Source organism: Osmia bicornis, chromosome 2, assembly GCF_907164935.1.
Source record: "Osmia bicornis bicornis chromosome 2, iOsmBic2.1, whole genome shotgun sequence".
Classification (NCBI taxonomy): Eukaryota; Metazoa; Arthropoda; class Insecta; order Hymenoptera; family Megachilidae; genus Osmia; species Osmia bicornis.
Window position 1 is genome coordinate 5,971,983 of NC_060217.1, and position 22,368 is coordinate 5,994,350.

Consider the following 22,368-nt stretch of genomic DNA (forward strand, 5'->3'; position numbering starts at 1 on the left):
CAGCACCTGTAAGTCCTAGCACGACGTGATTTAATCGAGAAGTAGATTAGTCCGTAAATGATCGCGCCGCTAAAGAAAAAGACACTTCTATTAGCCAAAAGCAAACGCTTGCAGAGAAAAAAAAGAAACAAGTGAAATTTAAATGAAAATAAAAAAAAAGAGATAGAACAAACAAAAAGATCCACGCACACACTTTTGCCTTGACCGATCGTGGCGTTGCTTGTTGCAGCGAGGCGTCGGGGCGACGAGGAAGCTGCGAGCGGTGTCGGCGCCGGAAGCGAGGCGCACATCACACCCGGGGACGAGGACGAGGAGGATCACGAGGACCCGCGTATCATCGACGAGAAAATACCTCAGGGTGGCCAGGAGAATCCGATACACGCGAGCACGGAATACGTGAACGGCCGTACGGACGTGAAGGAGACGAAGAAGGACGAGAAAACGGACACGCCTGTTTAAAGACGAATCATCCGTTCGACGGTCGTTCCCTCTTCAATCGCGGAAATAAGCTGTCACCTCTTTTATTTTTAGTTCGATAACCCTTTGCACTTGCCTCACTCATCAATTTTTTTTAAATTTTTTATCGCGATATTTAACGCGTTCATAGTCCAAGAGAGAAAAAACAAGCGTGTTCTATAAATAAATCGTGTTCGTTATTTTTAGCTCTTCGTTAATTTTTTAATGATTCTGATACACTTCTAGCTTCGTGTTATGAACATCATAAGGCGTTCGTTAAATCTGACCCTCTCATAGTACTTAAGGGTTGAATTATTTCACAAATGTAAATACCACTCATAATTTAATTACCATACGATAATTTAATTATTATACGAAATTTTAAGCATATATTGTGTTTTAAATATATGATCCATTGGACTATGAACGTGTTCAAATGATTTATACGAATCGAACGGGGTTGCTCGTATTCATCGCAAACTTATGGAAATTGGCAGTATTATTTTTATAGAATTTATTTTTATGACCTGAATGATAGATCTGATTCTTCTTTACCTGTTTTTAACAAATGACTATAAGATTTGCATAGAAAACAATTGTTAAATATAAGTCTAGACGGTCGATTAATAATTAATTCTTTGACTGGAATTTCATTTTGCCCCGATTCGATCCGGTTTATCAGCAACATAAAAAAAGGAAACAGCGGTCAATGTTTGTCGAGTTATCTATGATGCTGCTTATCATGCAAATGACAAACAACACGGAGTCAATAATCGCAACGTTACACGTGAATGTGCAAAGGGTTCAGACTTATCATAGGAACGCGATACACGTGTCGCGTCTTCGCGTACACGTGACCCAGCAAAATATCTCAGCTGAAATCTCAATTTAGCATAAGACGAACGAGCCTCACGATTATTTTGCGTATTTATTCCCCACGTGACACGCGTACAATCATTATTTTCCCAACTGTGTTCGCAGACGATGATAAATCCTCGCGTCCGATAGATCTGATCGCTTTCGTTATTTTTATTTACATCTTTTTTTCATGAAAATAGACAGCTGTTCGTGGTGTGAAACATGCTGTTCCTCCGTCGCGTTAATTAACCCTTCGCGGATGATCGAGCCCTGTGTATATGTGTTCAATGAAAATCATCATAGTCGCTTCATAAACCACATTCTATAGTTCTTAACGCGAACGAAAATACGGACGTTATGAATTTGTAACGCGTGATTTGAAATAATACTTATTTTAACTTTAAGCGAAGAAATATTTTCTTAGGTTTCTTGAAAGAAGATCATAGATATGGACGTTGTAACGCATCCTTCGATGACGAAATATTACTTATGTTAACCTAAGCTGAGAGTATTAGAAGCGTTACATCCGCAAAGGGTTAATCACGATTCTCCGCTGAATCAATCAATCCCTCGATGCCTCGACAGCCGAGCAGGAAACATTCGGTCTCCTCCCTTTTCGCCGTGTAACTTTTGTAAATAGAATTTTAAGGCGGAACCGCCGCCTTCTCTCATTCTTCTCGCGAAAATTCACACCGGGGAAATTCGCTTGGATCAAGATTATTCATCACACGTTACTGTACAACATTCGTCGATCAATTCTCGAGGATAATTAACGTGTTCATTGTGGATCCAAGTTGGCTGTGATTTTGGAGATATGCATGCAACACGGATTCGCATTATTAATATTATTTTTATTTACTTCATTCACGATGTCCATGGCCTTCGATCCACAACGAATGTGTTGAAAGACTATCATAAAATGAAACGTCTTGCGACAATTTGGTCGAAGATTTAACGAAACAAGATTACATGGTATCTTGTAGGGGATGTTTATACCCTCGAGAAATTGAACGACGATAATATCGCTAAGGTATCGTTAGGTAACACGCGTTTACGAGCTGTCCTTAAAGTGTACCGTTCTTACTCTAGAAGAATCGATATATCTTAAGAGAATCCGTGTAATCGAGTAAAAAAACTCGATCATTTTCAACTTGAAATTATATGAGACTGCTGGATTATGGTTGTCGTCTCGTTGTGACGTGAGAGTGTCACCATCGAACGTAATTTCTAATAAATGAATATACAAACACAGGAAGAACAGTCTCACGCTAGCGCGAACAAATCAAATTTTTTGTAGTCGAGTTTTTTCTAATGGACACATCAAGAGTACAGGGCCAGGGGGGAATATAGAAAAAAAAAAATGTAAAATTAATTGCTCGTGCACAATAGAAAATTATTTTCACGGTATTATTAAATGTATTCAATTCTATTTGTAATACTTGGCCTGTTCCAAAACTAATGAATTTTTATGTTACATTTTTAAGAATATTACTTTAACTCTTTAGGGGCGATAAACTCCTACACAATGGTAGATTTTACAAACCTAAAAAAAAGTATACTTGGAAATCCACCAAAAAATGTAAAAGATAATTAAATTACATTTAATAACATATGAAGCAAGGAGCAAACTACTTAAACCTTTTTATTGAAGTTTTTTTATAAAATAACTTCTTTTTATCCGTAATTAGAAAATAACTAACTTAAAATAATTGTTATTGCCGTGAAGAAACGTTTCAAGTGCACGAGTAGAAAGATCAATCCATTCAATATCACACCATTACATACGTTCGAATACATACGAACACATTCCACGATGTTGCTTTCCATTCGAAGGCTAAAATCGCCCCATTTATCCAGATTCACATGCTGGCTAAGACACGTGAGTGTATCTCACGTTTTGTAATTTAGAACGTTTCTCGGACAGTATTATTTAGATTGAAAAACGATTCAGTGCCTCGAAATTGGGGCTGTGTTATTTCTTTCAATTTCGATGTTACAAGACCACCCCTCCCTATCAGTGTTTTTTCACAAAATTTATCATTCTTGCACGCTCAATCGAAGGTTCAACGACCATTTGAAAAATTAAAAAAAAGAACAAGTACACCTATTACAAGTTCACGAGTACACCTATTGATACTTTACAATCACGTGTATCGTGATTGAACAACTCGACAGAGGTTATCGAAACTTTCCGATATGATCGTTGACTTTTCAAAAATTGCCGTTCTTTAAATTTTTTGCATGAAATGTTCCGTTCAACGTCATTTTATGAAAAATAAAAGCGCGATGCTCGAAAATATTATTCCACTTACAAAAAGTGATGATATATTAAAGCTAATTAAATTGGAATAACAGCAAAGACAATTTTGTTTTGCAATACATATTCTTTTTTTGAAATTTTACAACTCCTAAAGTTGTGATCGATTATTGTGTTTCAAAAATATTTTGAAAGGTTGGCAAGTCATAAAAATCAGAATCGTCGATGCTATTGTCTTAATAATTAAAAAAGAACTGCATCCATCCAGCATCAAACATTTTCACGTGATATCAAAGACTGGAAGCATTCCATCGAAGTTTTTCTACCGGAAACAACTTTTTTAAATAGACTTTTTTATACCACTGTAAGTTCATTGAGATTTCACGATGGGTGTAGTCGCGAAACGAATGATTTATAGAAATAATCGATGACTTGAAACTGCCTGCGGAGTCCACGCCAAATAAGTATTGTGCAAATATCCCACGACCCTCGACATCCCAACATAATAATTAATAATGGAGGTGATTAATTATTTTTTTTTCTCTCTTTTAAACGTTTCATCATTCGTTGCAACACCTGTTCTCGTGCGTCACTGATTTCGTAATCTATATGGTTTTTTTATGCGTTTGAAGAGCGAAAAACATTTAATTAGCTCAGTGACTCGATCGTTTTATGATGCATTTAAAAAAAATAATACATTATTTTGTGTGATTAACCCCCCAACAACATCACGAACGGTCAGTGTGGGGTCAATTTTGATCCATAATGGAATTTTCATTATCACCCTTTAATGAGAAATGATCAAGAAGGTAAAGTACACATTGCAGCAGTATTATTATTAAGTACTCTTTGCAAGGACTCCGCCCAACAAAGCTTCGATTCATTTAAAAATAAACGAAAAAATCTCCGAGGAGTAATTAAATATAAGACTAACCGCGATTTGGATACTTTATAGTGTGTTTCGTGATTTCATTATCATTCCCTTCGACAATAAGTGTTCTTTGTACTTTTGTACGGATAATCCTTGCTTAGCTCAGTCATCGTGACAAGACTCGCACACAAATACACACATGTTACACGATATTAACACGGGGAAGAAACTTGACGAACGTAGATGTCCACGGCGTGGTACGAAAGAGTAATTATTAAAATAAAGATAATATGAATGAACGAAAAAATAGAAATATGAAGAGGGAGAAGCGAGAGAATCGAAACCCTGTATCTTTGTCATACATTGACAAAACATTTCCGAATTCTGCACATACACTCCTTCACTTTTTTCCCATATGCGATCGTGTTTTCACTTACAAAAGATAATATAATCGTCCTATCCAACGAGTTCCGGTGATACGTCTGGGAACGACAGAGAATTTTGTAACAGAAGACGCGAAACGGCGATGATAAAATTAATGATTTTCTAGGCCGATCGAAGGAACTGGTCGGATAGAGACGGTCAAGATTACTGCGTGTTGTATATATTAAATATATATATATGAAATGAATAAATATATATATATATATAAATATATTATAAATATTATGGTATGAGATTGAATTATAATAGTATTGAATATATGATATATATTCTGTGTCGAGGGCACTTGGCATGCAACTCGTAAATATTATTAACTGAATAACTTGTTTATCTACTTGCACTCCAATTGCCGAGCGACCTGTCGTTATTCGTGAACTTTTTTGAGAGGAAGACTATTTGTCGGTCAGAGTAATAAGTAATTATACATTTGAAGCATGTGTGAGTTTATGGAATTCGCGAGAAACGGTGGAGCGATCGTTTCTTATTCCCTGTCGTGAATTGCAAAGACACAAGAATCGGGGAATATGGCAACGCGAATGGAAGATTCCAAGCGTTGAGTAACTAAAAAACGAAAGAAAAAAAAATGGTAAATCGATTTTTCAAGTGGTTGTACGTTGCCAATTAAGTACTTTGTATCGTTGTTCGCGATGTCGAAGAGTCGTTTGTGCCGTTCAAGAGGCTGAATTTGCATTCCTGTTTAAATGGGTCGTGAACGACGCACGTTCTTACATTTCTATTGCTTTCTATTACCCAGAGGCTATCAAATATCATCCCTTCCTATTCTATCTAAGTGTAAAATAGTTTTAAGAAAAGAAATAGAGTGCAAAAGAAATGCAGAGAGTTATCAGACCACCCCTTTCCATTTTCCTTATTTCTAATTATAAAACATACTTTCTTAAACTCATTATGACCGAAAGGCTATTAGATTTTAACCTCTTTTATGTTCCAAATATAAAATAAATGATGGATTTGTAAGTTCGTGCGTTCTCCACGAATCCCATGTAATTGTTGTAGGTGGTATATGTTATTTGTACGAACGATTAACGCGTTAATATGTGTGTAATAAAACGGAAACATTAACACACGAGGGGATGATTCGTTGAAAAGACTGAACGAGCCTAGGCTACACGCAATCTCCAACTATTTCACAGTGTTCATGGCCGAATAACAAAGAAAATGACGGATTCGACGAAACTTAAGAATCGTATTTTACGACTGTTGCAATTAAACCGGCCATTCCTCGAACATGGATTAAAACGTTTTAGTGCCTTGGGGTTCCGAATTTTGTTTAACGAAACATTAACGTTCCCTATATAAAAGAACGTGATTTCAAAAGCCATTACCATATCAGATGAACCTTGCAGCAAAAGTCTCATTTGCAGTATTTCTTTGAATTTTAAGAGATTGTCTTTTTTCTAAGTTAGAAGATTATGTCACGTCAAAAAATCGTCATTTATAAGGCACTTATACAGATCCCTGAAATGGTCACTTTAATGGCAAAAAGTCACAAATGAAGGAACTAGCAGGGTGAAAGATCACTGCCAAAAATACGCACCGAAAAAATGTCAGAATCCTTTTCACGAACAATTCGAGGGGCGACGGATTTCTCCGTTTTCTCTCGAGCACCCCGTCACAAATCTCTTTTCTACGCGCAAGAAACGAATTTGTCAAAGACTTTGCCACTATAAACGACGAAATAAACGGAATACAGCGAGGATTTCGTAGCTAAAAAACGTTCAACCTGTTCAGCCTTCGCGTACACCTACCATGCGACAATGAAATCACGTCGAAACGATAAACGATTGTACGCGAAAGAAAGAGTGAATGTGTGCGAGTATGTATGTTTAAAGATATTACGCGCGGATACGTTGATGTACAAAAAAAAAAAAAGAAGAAGAAAGAATTCCTTGCGGTACATTTTTAACGATATTAAGACACTTATTTCGTAATTGATTTCTATGGTTCGTTATTCGTAAAGGCTTGTCTGAATCTACGTGATAAATGTATAAAAATTGTGGGAAAAACAGTGTAGAAATTATTTGCAAACGTTTTTTTAACCCTTCTTCCTAAAGTCATTATTTGGTTTAAGTACCACTTTATCAAAATTTACTTTGAAATATTTAAAAGGTTGTAAATTTTCAGAAAATAACTCTACATCCAACGAAGGGTTAAAAACGTTTAAACAAATATCCTCGAGTTTTCTGTTTTTCATTAAGATGGAAAGCATGTGTTTTGTAGATCTGGACTAGACTTTACGATTAATTATTTAAATCGCGATGATCATGCTATAATTGTATTTGTATATGTATACACACGAATTTGTATGGATATAGATGTGTACACAGGGTGTCTTGGTTTTTCTTTTAAATTAACTTTTAAGTACTGTTAATATGAAACAGATTACAAAAATAAAATTGCAAAATTATGTGTCTATCGTACACATCAATTTGCACTGTCAGTGTTGAAATATTATACTAAAAAAATTAATAAGAATAAATTAGACACATTTCTGTCTCAAGTTTTGAATAAGACATTTGTGATTTTTCTTTATCTCGAATCGTAAAATACATAGTAAGAAAACATCGAATCATAGTAAGAAAAAATTTAGAATGTCCTGTGTATACATGCCTACACGAATCTCATTTTTTAATAATTGATGCATAATATTTTCTTTTGTCGTAAAACATGAAAGCACGAGGTTGATGATTTGTGAAACATGCGATATTAACGAGAAAAAAAGATTTTACTGTAATATTATAAGAAAGCATGATCGTTGGCCATACAATGGAGTATATATATATTATATATATATACATATATTTATGTTAAGTCTAGGTATTAAATAAGACTATAAAAAAAAAGATGGAGATAATGATCGCGAATACCTGAGTATGGTGTTCTCTGAAACATTTTTAGAATGTCATTTTCATTAATTAGGAAATGATCCAAAACTGGTATAGAAAGTTTAGAAAAAATATCAACTCCTTTTTTAAAATAATACATGGTTTACTTATTCGATATTTTATTTGTAACGAGGGCCCAATGTTAAAACAGCATTCATCGAAAAGGAAAAAAACACTTTAAGAATACTTCAGAGATCGCTGCATTAAAGTTTAAAAATAAAAAGAAAAGAAAAGTGAAAAAAAAATAAATGATACGAAAAGAGATTAAAAATTGAAAGAAGGATGAAGTTTGAATGTTACACGGTCGATAAATGGAATACGATCAGCACATACACATACCGTACACGTATGTATGTACATCACAGATTTATACACACCGAAACATATTGCGATCACACATTGAAAACGAATACAAGGTGAACATTTTGTATCTGTACTTTGTAGATACAACGCAATAGGCAGGAGTAAATCTAATTAAGAATTCAAATGAAATTAATATATAGAAGAGCTGTATGTAATTAACTGTAAGTTCATTCATCGCTATGATATTATACTTAGGTATTATATGATTTTTGAAATAAAACATTTGTTTTAAATATACAGAAGCGTACACGAGAATATGCCATCCCCTAACTCTTACGATTTTTGTTTTTTTTATAATTTAATTATAAACGTAAATATGTAATTCTGTAAGTGTTAAACGTGTTTTTATTTATTATTATTTTCAGGTACCTCAACGTCTCGGAATCTCGGTGAATCGTGAGTATTTCTTCCCTATAGAATGTACAGTACATAGATTTCTTCTAAAAACACAATGCACTTTCAATGTTTCAGTATTTTGCACCAAATTTTCTAACTAATATTCTTTTTTTCCCGCTGGTGCTTTTTCGTAGAGACAATTCCGTGATAAGCTCGACCGTTTGCCTGACGAAATATTAAAATTATATTCTGTTTCAAAATGAATGTATGAATTAATTAATCATATTCTGAAATTTGACTGTGAACAAATAACTAAAGTATCAATCTATTGTTAGAGCTTTTAAAAATCATATCTAGATGTATATTTTAAATTTTTATAAAAGGTTTTTCTAAATTTTTGATTACTGCATTTATTAAAAAAAAGATTCAAACTGCACTTTAACCCTCTATGCACTCGTCTAACTTTAAGATAACATATCACATTTGTGTGTTAAAAATTCAAAAATATTTTCCTCACCTTTTGCACTATGCACTGTCGTAACTTTAATAATCATAGAAATTACGAAGTTCGAGTAATAGAGGGTTAAGAAACGCGAACTATGGATACCCAGGAAAACGGTCGAAGAAAACGAACGTTTCCGGTTCAGATTCATTTATCTATCGGTGTTAATCGATATGTATCCAGGAAATCGAACACGATCAGAGACATCGCGGATCCGGCAGCAAGTGTAAATCTACTTCGTTTTGAGAAATCAAAAACTGCAGATGATGAGGATAGGCAAAGGCAAGCCTTTCTTTTCTTTTTTTCTACTCTGTTTCTTGAAAACAGACCGAACATCAAGCTTACGCCGATGTCAATGTAAAATCATCATTTTTTTATTAATCAATGTTATCACGTTTGTCATCTCATAAATCAACAGATTCAAACATTTTATTTAAACCTTAAGTAATCTTTAATAGTTTGCTTTATATAGATATTTTTTTCTTAAAGATCAAGTAAAAAGTCGTTTATGTTAAATTGAAACATGATACAATATTTCAAAGAAACGAGAAATTAACATTCAGTGCAGTCTTTTTGCACCGTGTCTGAACTTATTATTCAGTCTATGAGAAGAGAAACACGGATTATGAAGGATTTATAGATATTTCAAGGAAATCACGTCGCATCAATTACAATCATACAGCTTATTACGCACTTGATATGCACGCTTTTACTATTAATTGCTCTTCTTTTTCTGCCTCGGTGCAATGCATGTTTTATTAATCTCATTCGTTTACATAACTTCGGAATTATAACTGTGGTGTTTGATCCTTTCACGGCTTGATCATTTATGACCAGCAACTAAATTTCTCTGTTAATTCATTGATTAATTTACTGAGTAACTATCTAACCTTCATAACATTTGTGTTAATGTGTTTTCGTTCGAGAACGTTCAACTACGAATGAAATATGTATAATCAATTAGCTTTACGAAACAGTGAATTCCATGAATCGTGAGTCAAGACATTCCTTTCTCTCATAAACAACAATTTAACACCATAAATTCTTAATTTATTGAAATCGATTTTATTGCACTGTAATTGAGACTTGAGACGATCGTTTATTAACATCCAATCGGTTTTTCAAGGAATAAAAAATTGTATCCTTTTTTGGATGTTATTTGAAATCTTACCATTAAATGGTAATTTTGATGACATTATTAGATGTTACCTATGCGTTATAATTAGTTGTTATCATCATCAATCATTAACATTTCCATAAACTAGACAGCAGATGAACACAAAAAGAAACATGCTAATTAACGTGAATTAACACATATAAGTCACGTAATGATTCTGTGTACGATTCATTTTTCAATATGAAATTTTATGCAATTGTTTGAAACAATTAAGTCTAGGCCAAGCCATAATTGAGATAAACAAATTTTCATTAGACAAAATTAAATGACGTCAAATACTTCAAAACATTGTATCGTCTCATTATCAGATTAGTCTTATGGCTTACAAACATCGTCAAAATATGATTTTGATTTTGAGAAACTTTAATTATGTTAATCACAGAAGTGATACGGAAAGTGCTGGTCGTTACTCAAGAACAGAAGTGGATGGATCATCAAGAGGCGGAAGGAAATCGAGAATTAGCCTATCTCGACTGTTCAAACGCAACAAGGATAAGGTATCAGGTGCTGATACGGATACTATGAGAACTGTCGTTACTGTCGATGACGAAAAGGTAACTCTCCATCTTTAAAAAAATTTTTTTAAATCTTTTAAAAAATACCGCAGTAAAGACGGGGATTTGGTAGCGAAGAGTAAGTATACAAGTACCCATGTTTAAAACCAATATAGTGTTCTCAGTCGGCTGCACTGTTAAATTGTATAAACGCAGCGAACAAGAAATGCATTATTTAACAAGAAAATTTCAATTTCTACAGCTTCAGACCTCTTTGGCAACGCCACAAGAGAATAAACCCAATCCTTCTACGGGTGAAGGAGGAATAGTTTATGCCGAGCTGGATTTGACGCAACAACAACAAGGTGTTGTTACTCCTCGTGTTCTTAACGAAGATAAAACAGAATACGCTGAGATTTTATACACGAAACCAGCGACAGAGGAAGAAACGCCCAAGGAATAAAGAAGAAAGATTGTTCATGATAGAACGATGCATTTGCAAATAATCAAACGTTTATCTTTTCATCATTAACAGAAACGCGTTTCGTTATGTCGATCCTTTTCAGTTTTTAACGAGATAGAAATAAGATATCGTTTTGTAACTCGTTCAAAGTTTATGCGTTTTAATTTATTTTATGTTTGTTTTTGTAGACGAAGTGGGAATTTGAGAAATGTAAGCGTATAATGAAACATTTTTTTATGTAAAGAAGAAAATTGTAACCCATTAATTTTAATGAAAGCACTGGGCTATTAAAAATAAATTATTTGAAATAAATGTTAAAAAATATTGCAATAAGTTTCATTGTACGATTGCATCTGACTGAAAAGGATCCATGGATCAACTGTAGCTCTTAGTATTTTTTTACAAGTTACTTTCTAAGTTACTTTAAATAAGTTTAATTATAGGAAAAGGTATGAATTGATTGAATACCTATCGAACAATCTGACAAATTTTGACAAATATTAATAATTAAGATAACATTTTTATTAATATACTGATTTTTTAAGAAACCTCAAAAATTGAGAAAGGTGAATGACTTAATTTAATGGTAATAATTATAATTGACTTCCAATTATTTTAACTAACTTGTAGAATTTAAAATTCGTATTTGTTCATTGTAGTTTTATAAAGAAAGAAGAACAGATACTTTAAAGGGGGTGTGTGTTTACGCGGATAAATAAATTTGCGTTACCATAAATATTAGTGTTAACCGTTTGCCTTTTATGCTCGTCCGATAATCGTTTGAAAAAGATTGAGCAAGCGGAAATGAAATACCTCGTGTGTAGAAACAAATGGGGAGTCGTGAAAGTATATCCTGAATGCAACTTAATTATATCCTTTGTGTGCAATTACTTCTAGACACAAGAAAAATTCAAAATTCACGAAACTTGATGCTTAATAATTAATTTAAAAAAATTTTCCATAAATTTAGAAAGTTATAAAAATTTAAACTTGTTATGCAAAATTCATTTATCTATTTCTTGTTTCTGTTTCGAATAAATTAGCTATGAATAATTTTATTAATCATTTAATTATTATACGTAGAATTATTTGTCTTTTAGTTTATTTTATAATATAGTTCTAGAAATAACGTCAAATTTCGAGAATTGACGAACTGTTATACCTCTTTTGTACTGCAATATTATTTCCATCCAATAAAAAGTTATAATTTTAGCCATTTCCTAATTCAATTTGTAAGTAATTGTAAGTTTTGTAATTCTTATTTTATAATAATTATTTGTTTTTACTTCCTGAATGTTTGTTCACAGGAATGCTACGTGTGATAAAGTATATGTTAACATAACAGCTTTTGAATTCTTTTTCGTGAATTACTTTTACTGAATAAGGAACATTGTTTTTACTATGTACAATTTTTAATATTGATTATATTTACTTATGAACAATGTGTATTGCAATAAATTAATATGCTATTAAAGTTTTTCTTTACAATAATGTTCATCATTCATTAAATAATTCCTTTTCTCATTTTTGTAATTAACTCTATGGATTTGTACTTACTCATTTGACGTGCATCATAGTTTCTGATCCTTCGTCTGATACTCCTGAGACCCACCTGTAACAGAAAAATTATTTTGAAATAATGTTCAAAGTATTTAACCCTGTCTAAGACAGAGATAACCAGAGATAAAGAGTTAATATTATATGTCACGAATTTAGATGCTTTCTTTATCAGTGAAATAAATTACAATTCAATTAATAAGATCGTTAATCTGATCCTGTGAATGTCACACACGAAAATTCTTTGCCAATTTGAGATTATTCATCGAAATTCAATAAATTTTCCCATGACATCAAGTGCTTTCATCAAGGCGATCAGCTTTTGGTTTTAGCGATTAACTCATCCACTAAAATGTGTGATTCACTATGACTATGCAATAGTCGATCCCATTCATTAGATCATTCGCTAAATTAATAGCAAATTGCATAATGAAACAATAGAGAAAAACATAAAATTTAGTAACAAAAACTTGTTCTACCTTGTTCTGAAAATGAAAAAACTTGTTCCGAAAGTGTGACTATGAAAGGTGTGGAATATTACTGAATGAAAAATATCATATTATACACGTTTCGTGACCATTAGAGACACAGTAAAATGTTTTTAACCTGCAACTATAGGTATCAATAGGTTAATTAGTCTATTACATTACATTTGAGATATCCAGCGATCTCCGTAGGAATCAGTTTGTTAATCCTCGTCCGCAGTGGTTTCCGCTTCATCCTCCGCATCATCGTCTGCTTCCGTCATCGTTTCGTATTCCGTTTCTCTTCCTGTATCAGGCGAATCTCTGATAGACGATTCCGCCTCCTCTTCGGTGATCGTATGAATGCCTGTCGCCGAAGGATATTCACCACCACCGATTTTCTGACTCACTGATTTAGTGACGCTGTGTACACTACGTTTAGGAAGTCGATGTTTATATGTCTTGTAGACATTCTTAGCCATATCCGCTGTGTACGAACGGAATTCTTCGCGAGCTGTTTCCGTAAGGAAGCTTCGAGTAGCAGTACAATGGAGCGGTGGTCCTTGCGTGACAACACGATTGCCAGCGAAATCTAGCACTCTAGGATAATCGTTACAGGCAGTCAGGAAGTCGGTGACCGACCTCTGAACCGGACGAAGAGGTTCATAAGAATCGACGACACGGTTCTCGCACTCTTCAGGTACGTGTTGGAAGGCCTGAGGATCGAACACAGGCGTGGCCCTGTCCAAGGGTGCAGCCTGGCCGAAATTAATGTGCCAAGTAGTGCTGACATGCATGCTGGTTCTGTTTTCCTCTTCCAGGACTGGTTCCACGGAAGGCCATTCAGGATTTTCCAGCTCGTGGCTTTTCATTTTACCCAAAGTGAAGTTCTTATTGTACGACAGATATGAATCTCCTTCAGGTGTGGTATGGGCACCAGGTATCGGTGGACCAGGTTCGTCCACTTTTCCTGGAGTAATCCTAACAGGTTCTAGGAGGACCTTTCTCTTCGATTCGCGAGTCTTGTTGTCCATGAAGTTGAAATCTTCTTGTTCGAACGTGAACACAACAGGTGTCAAACGGAAATTCAGTCTCTGATTGGTGTTTAACATCTTTACCACCGCGTAGACCAAGGAATTCATGTTTCTGCAACGGAGTACGTAAATGGCTCCGTGGTCCTTGTTGAACAGAGGTGGTCCAACCCAGCAAGGATCTGCTACATAGTATCCATCCTTAGCTGCCAAGGCTGCCAACGTGATTTTGTTACATTCTATCAGAACATTTGGTGATTCTTGGAAAGCTAATACTAGGGCAGTAGCTAGTGTCATTCGGTTTTTGGTACCATAGAGAATGCCACAGATGCTCTCCCTAAATTGAATGGTCCACGAATGAGGGAAGATTTTGAAACAGGCTTGAAGGTTGAATCTGTTGAAATGTTTGGTATATTTTTTCATCGAGCTTTTCAAGCTTTCTGTGTAATAAGAATCTCCACAAATCACTGCCGAGTCCAATATGGCTGGACCCCATCTTGACGGATGACTTAGGTACTGCATGGCTAGCACAGCCACGCAAATGGCAGCCTGATTCTTCCCAGCACGATCACCGAATCTGGAATCGTAGGAACCAATAGTGCCCCAAGCTGAATAAATGAGATTAGACACCTCGACAGCATAATTGTTCCAGAATTGTTTCACTGTTTCATCGCCCTCCTCGGCTTCTTTCTTCCTCTTCTTAGTATGAGATTTCACGATGTTTGGAGCGTGTCTGAAGTTCCAATGGTAATCCAGGTACAACCACATTGGATCTTCCTTGAAGGTCTTGAATGGTGGTACGTTTACCGAGTCCACGTGAAGTTGATGAATAAAGAAACCTGTTGTTTCTTCAAACTGGTTCAGACACATATTCTTCACCATCTGACAGACTGTTGAAAAGATGCAGAGGCAGGCTTTTCCACCGCTTGATACTTTTCTTCCTTTTTCGTTGCATTGATAAGGATCCACGTAATAATAAGCGTTTGTTGCTCTCGAGTACCAGAAACCATAACAGCAGTTCGTGAAATGTATAATTCCACTTGAATACGATTTAAAGTATCTTCTCAAGTGCTTTCTTACCTGTAACAAATAATTTTAATTTGTTAACTCAAATCTGATGTAAAACCCAAAAATGTTAAATCGAAAAAATAATAACCTGAACATAAAAATCAGTCCTCAAGGTCCGAGGATTAAACGTAAGCGTTATCAAAGATGAGGCACAATCGCGAAAATCAAAGATCCTGTTCATCACGGTAACATTACGCAAAATGTGTTCTATATGAAACTTCGGTTCCGAAAATTCCCTGTAAACCGACTCGGCCACTTCAAGAATCTTATCTATCATCCCTGGCATGGGGCTTTGAACGATGTCCCTCTTCACCATCACCGCTAAAACAGCGACGAAGTAACATCTCTTGACCTTTGGCTCTGTCACAGCATCCCTGTTACTCAAAGCAACCGATCCAAGTATGAAGATCGGTTTAGAATCCGGCACTGTAGGTCTGAATATAGCTTCAAGATCGTAAGGTTCAGCGGGCATTCGATGAACTTCCGGCAAAGAAGCGCTTGGTACCACAGGTTCGTGAAGACCTTTGGTGTCGCTGCAATCAGGATCTACTTTATGAGCATAGGACACCGTGATCACTCTCATTACGAACGTTGTCTCATTAGGCTGATCGATCTCTTTGACAATCAACTTCAAGAACTCTTTCATATCTGTGGAAGTGACGAATCTCAAGGTCTTCGTCTTTCTGATTGTCCACCAAGCAAAGCAGTTGTCGTCCTTCTTCGTCACTCCTACATGAGCATCCCCGCAAACTATGACCACTCCAGTGTATCCAGGAGTTTCGAATATCTTCTGCAAAGACATGGAGAGGTTCCAACCTTCGGTAGAATATAGTGTTCCGTAATGGAGAGGAACGAAAACCACCCTGAAGACGTAATTAGCTATCTCGAATTCAGGTAACAAACCATCAGTCATTTCGGAAACGGTTGAATCTTCAGTAGCTAAAATGCTATCAAAGGTATAATCTAGGCTAGCCTCGAACAACCCTCTCACTGTCCTCACAGACCAAGTAATTGGATCATGGATCAAGGACCACGCTATAACACAGAGATCCAATGGTGTCGTGACTGCTGAGTGAGGTTTGAACTTCCTATCGTAAACCTTCCTTCTGACCAATAATTTAACTGCTTCGAACTCGTCCATGTCTTTCGTCAATCTCAAAGAAGACTTCTTAAAGGGTGCTAACGACGGAGTGGTGATTTCGTTCTCCAGAACGATCACATCGAGCATCGAAGCGTTGTAATGTTTAATAGGAGAAAAACCAACAATGGTCATATCGTAAACTAGACTTGTCTTTGACTCTGTCTTTACCCAATCTGTTTGTTCGATTAAAGAGACCTCCGATTCGCTGGATAGTTCCATTTCGGGTGGTTCTTCGGCGCGCACCTCTTGCTCCGTTTTCTTCTCCACGCAACGGACTATCTTCTTTTTTCGTTTCTTCTTACGTTTTTTGGATTCCATGTGACCTATGCAGACCGTGTAAATTCTATAGGGTTTCTTGATGTTCTTTCCGATGTTGCGTTCGATCTTCTCCAACATCGCGGCCAGATCACAGAATTCCATCAGACAGCAGAAACCTTCTTCGCTTGCGTTTCCTTTCTCGTCGCACGCGTAAGGATCGAACAAATAATATCGTTCGTTCGCGGTCCAGAAAGCGTACGAACAATTTGAAAACACGAGAATTCCTGTCTTGTCTTTCTCCAGGTAATATTCCAGCATGAATGATAACTCGTCTTCCTCGCAGTTCTCCGGATCCCCGTAAACAGACTGCTTCGTAATCGCGTTGTAAATCATATCAAGAATCTCGACGTGCTGAAACCATCGGTACGGTTTGTATCGAAGCCTTCCGGTTCGCTGATAGATTTTGTCGCCGAGAAAGATTAGCTGATCGAGAGTGCTCGGGCGGAAGTGATCTGGATCTAGTTTAATTTTTGCCAGAACGCAAAGCAGCGCGGAGAAGAAGCAGGATTTGAAGTGACACATTTCGTTTGCGGCGCGATTCTCCAGACACATGTTTCCTTGGAGTATTCGAATCCCGTCTTCGATAACCTTTGACCAAAAAGAAAAGTGATTACTTACAGTTCTGGGGCTGTTTGTAATGTTTCTGAGCTTACTTCCAAACGAGCCGCATCTGGCATCCGTTTTCCTTTCTTCTGAGTACTCGCAGTACTCTTTCGTATCGTAGTTGTAGAAGCCGCCAATGTTTTCTTCGAAGCTTTAGATATAACATCGTTTTTATCATCAACTGGTGGCTGTCGTAAGAACAAACAGGTCGCGAATAATCGTCGAATTTGATGCTTTAATCAAGATGTGAAGAAAACGATGTATACGAACCTGATCCTTCACCTTGAAGCCCGGAAAGAACAATTCCAACAATAGATCCTCGGTGTTACAAAGAATCTTTTCTATCAAACCATCCCCTTCGTCCCCTTTAGCTAACAAACATTTCCGTTTCTTCTTCTCCAGACAAGTAATCGTTCTCTTCTCTAGATTCGGTGTTTTAATAGTCGGTCCAAGAGGAATTAACTGCGGTCGTATACGAACTCCTACGGGTACATCCGGTATGTCTTCACCAACGAAGTCATCCCTCTTATCTTCATTTTCCTTCTCTAACTCTTCTTTCATAGCTTTCTCGCGGTCTTGATCTTGGATGTACATATCATTGATGGCTCTCAGAGGCATCAAACAAATTGGAAGAATTCTTGAATACAAATATCTCTTTGGAGAGAGTTTGATCATCTTCGAAGGTCTAACGTCGTCATTTATGGCAGCGAACGACATCATTGTAGTCGATCTTGACATAAGTATTGACATACCTCCTTTCTTCTTCACGTCCAATCGAGAATCAATGGAGAACCTGGAGACCAAAGATGGAACTGATCTCTTTGCTCGTTTCGCCTCGAGAAGTTTAATCAATGTTTTATTCGAAGGCATCACGTAAGGTGGTGGATGATCATATTTCAATTTTTCTAAAGCTATCTGTTCGTGTACTTTCTTCAAATCCTCTTCGCTTTCTTCAAAGATCTTCATATTAGAAGTTAACAAAATTAAGTTCAAACGGTATGGAGCATCAGGTTGTTCCTGTTCCTTTACTTCTAGGAGAGGATCGATTATAGGTTTCTCTGTTTCTGCAACCACGAATTTACGACGTCGTCTCTCGTCTTCCTCTTCCTCCTCCTCTTCCTCTTCCTCGTCCATTTCTATAGTATCAGCACCCTGTATCTCCACTTCTGGTTCCTCCAGCTCTGCCTCCAATTTCGACAAATCTTCATCCGTAATTGGCAAAAACTTTGTTTTAAATTGTTCTATCATTGACTCTTCAGGAAGCTCGATAGGTTCTTCAGAAGCATATAACCCAGGCTGAATGGCATCCAGACCCACGAAGTGGATAATGAACGATGGGTCATTGAACTCCATGATACCGTAAAGGAGATCGATCAATTCGTTCAGAGTTCCCACCACGGCGAAGGAAGCAGGGTGATCCCGAAGACGCCAACCTTCTTCGTCACTGCCATAAGGATTGAAGAGAAAGAAAGTCGTACCCTCTTTCCAAATTCCATACATTAATCTCTTGTTTTCCAGCACCAGTTGCGGATAACGATTAAAGTAACATTCCAGAGCTTCAGCAAGGTTGGCCAGAGGATTGGCTTCTCCTTGGATGATCTTCATCTTCGTTTTGTAGAACACATCATTCTCGCCTAATTTCAATCTAACTGGTAACATAGTCATGTCCATGTGACTTGGGATAGGTAACAATTGTTCTTCCTGTTCTCCTTCGTCTTCCAACTCCTCTTCCTCTTCTTCCTCTCCTTCTCCCTCTATTTCTTTTTCTTTCGCCTCGGGTCGCCCTTTTCGAATCCAATCCACAATTTCGCCATAAGTCTTGTGACCTACTTCAATGACCTGATCGATATCCATATTACGCCATTTAGTAGGTTCTTTCAATTTACTGTAAGCTATGGCTGTCAAGGCTGTTATTAACCCTTGCTTCCCCCTCGATACTAAATCAAAACTCTCGTCCAAACAGTTCTTTGATCCCTGAAGAACCAGACGATTAGGATTGATCAGTCTGTAGCCTCTGACTGGTATTGGCACAGGTTCGGGAACTTCCTCTTCCGGTCTTTCTTCGTCTTCGTCTTCGTCTTCGGTCAGTCCTTCGTCTTCTCTCTCAGTTTCCTCTTCCTCTTCTTCCTCCTCTTCGTCAAGTTCTTCCTCAGGTTCCTTTGGCGGTTCAGGTGCCACGATCGTGTAAGTTCGAGGCTCGTCTTCCGTCATCGTGTACAATTCAGCGTCTCTCATCAGATCCGGACACTGGACCTGCAAATCTCTCATCTTGTCCATCGAAGGTCGTATCCTCGGCTTCATGTCGATCTCCTCGTCAAGCTTGGTGTCCGTTTGCGGGGCAGTCGGTGGTGGCTGCGGTCTGCGATTCGTACCTTTCTCTCGGTAGATCACCTTCTCTAAAGGACCACCTGGAGTGGTGCCAGTTTTTACGTACAGAACCCTGAGACCGTGTATCACGAAGGGATCCCTGTCTCTGCTGCCAGTGTTCTCTATAATCGTTTCCATCATTTGATTGATCGAGCTGTTCATCGTCACGCATGCAGCCTCGCCTTCCTTCATATGACCATCCAACTCAGCTGTTCCACTTCTGAAACCCTCGTCGTCGCAGGCAAAAGGGTCCATGAAGTAATACGTATCGTCGTGTCTCCAAATGGCATAAAAAATACCCTTCATCTCTAGCAGACCACATGTTTGACTCTCGAAGAATTCACGCAGACCAACGTCGATACTCATTTTACCTTTCTTCTGTCCATAACCTGGGACAACGTTCGTTCGGATCTTCACTTTCGCCGAATAAGCGCCCAGGATGATGTCACCCATGATGTCGTCCAGGCGTAGCTCGAATTCGTTATCGTTCAAGTCTTTATCGAGAACGCGAACCAGATCCACGAAGTAGATATTTGATTGATTGAAAATTAAGTCGATCAGGGCACTGGTCCACTTATTGGCATTGACCAGACGAGAATAAACTAGGGCTGCCAGTGCGATGATCAAGTAGGTTCGACTACGAAGAAGCTGCGGAATCGCCGGATGAGTCATATGATAAGAACCTTGAACCACTGCTCGATAAGTTTCTTGCACCTTGTAACCGCTCGGTCTTCTTTGTGGTTTCGTGTCCGGCTTATCCGGTTTGTCGGTGTCGACCGGTTGTGTATAATGATCGACTCCACTGATCTCTATGGAGTAGAGAACGAACGGCTCGTTCTTTACTTTGCTCTTTTCTAAGATGATGAAGAGTACACCTATCAGGTCTTTGACCAGAAAGAGTTTCGCTGTTCCGCTAACTCCGTCGGCAGCTGGCTCGCAATTATCCGTTCTAGGCTGACCGTCAAAGATGTTGTAGTATTTCGTATCCTTCCATATAGCCACGTTCAATACCGACGAGGACAGAATTCCAGCATTGTGACGTTTGAAGAATAAGTCTAAAGCTTTCACCAGGTGCATTCCTGTGGGTTCGCTCGAACGAAACGTGCCTGCGTATGCAGCATCCTCGATGCTTACGTTCACTGTCAATTTATTCTGAACACAAAGGGTTCTTTTCAAATCCAGTATGGACAATAGCCGACGATCGTCCGTGTTTATGTCCTTGTACGATTCACAGTAAAACGTATCCCCGTCCTCGATGATCTGATCGATGACCGCCTCGTTCCAGCAACGAGACTTGTAAATTGTTGTTGTTGCGAACGCTGCTATCGCTGTTGCTCCACCCTGTTATTGAAATAATGGGATAGGAGGATTGAAGTTGCGGGCAACAACCATGAAATCGTCAAGATTACCATTGAGGATTCGAGGCCACTAGAGTGGACAAAATTAGAGAGAAAATGTTCGAATTTAGAAACATCAGGGTCCTCTATTTATTGAAATAATGAGAAAGAATAGAATTTATGCCTTGCACAGACGTAAGATTTTCAGAATTCAATTTACCTGATGACCTTTCGATAGGGGCGAAAATTTGGGCAAATTAATATGGGTCAGTCCTGCACGAACGCCATATTTCACGCAAGTTGGAAGCTCCGGTCTAATTTCAGTTAAAGAATAAGTGTCATTCGGTAAATGGAGAAAACGATTCAAGTCCTGGTGCTGTTCCTCGAGAATCTCATCGAACTCGTCGCTACTTGGAGCATTATCATCGGCAGCTCGAACAACATCAGTTACACGACCAATGGCATTCACAGTTTCTGAAGAAACAACTTCGTCGCATTCTGCTAGTTGTTTTAATTTCTCTTTCATTAATTGTTTCCTCGCTCGATCTATTTCGAACACAGACTTTCCTCTCGTCTCCGCTCCCTCAACCATTTTGCTGATTTTATTTATTCACCAGATTAATCAAGAATTAGAAAATGTTTCATTTGGAACATTTTAGGTACACGTTCGGGAGAACGCGTAACCTAAATGTATTTTTGAAAGTTCACTTAGAATTTAGATTATGTTCGTCTTCTACTGAATACTTGTATTAATTTTCTGACGTAGAACGATAGAATATAAACTTCATTTTCATGAATTTCAATTGACTTAAAATTTTGGCATTTCTATATGACCGCTTATCAAGAGAAGTTGACAACGAATGAAAATATGCAATGAAATTTGTCTTAAATGAGTAACAAACGATAAGAATATTTCTTTGTATTTAAAACAAAGTTCAGAAGCATAGAAAAATGTAATCAGTTCGTTTCAACCATGAAGAAACACCTCCGAAATTCAACATGTTTAACATAATGAATCAACCAAAAATATCAATATGACAATCCATAGAAATTATCCAATATTTCCTAATAATTTCATCCATGAAATAAATACACATCCCATTGAATATTCAGGCAAGTATTGGAAAACATGTCACGTCGTATAGATTGTCGAAAATATTGGCAGTGGAAACGGCAACAGGAGAGTAAATCGGAAAAAGAGAAAAGGAAGGCGAAAAAACGAAAACGTAGGGAGTCTATAACTGATTGCATCGATGATGTCGAGCAAAGTGAAGCTGCAGAAGTAGTATTTAAGGTCGGGCACCCTAAGCACAAGAAGAAAAAGAAAACACCGTGGATACCTGCCGTGCAACTGATCA

General features: G+C 37.2%; 2 protein-coding genes across 5 annotated transcripts in view; one reads left to right on the plus strand and one right to left on the minus strand.

Annotated features, from left to right (window-relative positions):
• The window catches only part of LOC114872059 (fasciclin-3), a 261,816-nt gene extending 249,727 nt beyond the window's left edge, over positions 1 to 12,089 (plus strand). For 2 of the 4 annotated variants that reach the window (XM_029178823.2, XM_029178825.2), the window contains 4 exons: positions 8,518 to 8,548; positions 9,174 to 9,272; positions 10,550 to 10,721; positions 10,924 to 12,089. In XM_029178823.2, coding sequence (XP_029034656.1) covers positions 8,518 to 8,548; positions 9,174 to 9,272; positions 10,550 to 10,721; positions 10,924 to 11,124 — 503 coding nt within the window. In that variant the 3' untranslated portion in view covers positions 11,125 to 12,089. Of the gene's footprint in view, positions 1 to 229; positions 8,395 to 8,517; positions 8,549 to 9,173; positions 9,273 to 10,549; positions 10,722 to 10,923 lie in introns of those variants that run through there. The other 2 variants (XM_029178824.2, XM_029178827.2) reach the window with 2 other exon arrangements.
• Positions 1 to 22,368, minus strand: part of LOC114872055 — a 73,917-nt gene that overhangs the window by 18,569 nt on the left and 32,980 nt on the right. The window contains exons 2-6 of the mRNA XM_046290134.1: positions 17,577 to 21,014; positions 17,357 to 17,494; positions 15,333 to 17,291; positions 13,332 to 15,256; positions 12,682 to 12,736 (exon numbers count right to left, since the gene is read on the minus strand). Of these exons, the coding sequence (XP_046146090.1) occupies positions 13,370 to 15,256; positions 15,333 to 17,291; positions 17,357 to 17,494; positions 17,577 to 21,014 (7,422 nt within the window). The 3' untranslated portion in view covers positions 12,682 to 12,736; positions 13,332 to 13,369. The remainder of the gene's footprint in view (positions 1 to 12,681; positions 12,737 to 13,331; positions 15,257 to 15,332; positions 17,292 to 17,356; positions 17,495 to 17,576; positions 21,015 to 22,368) is intronic.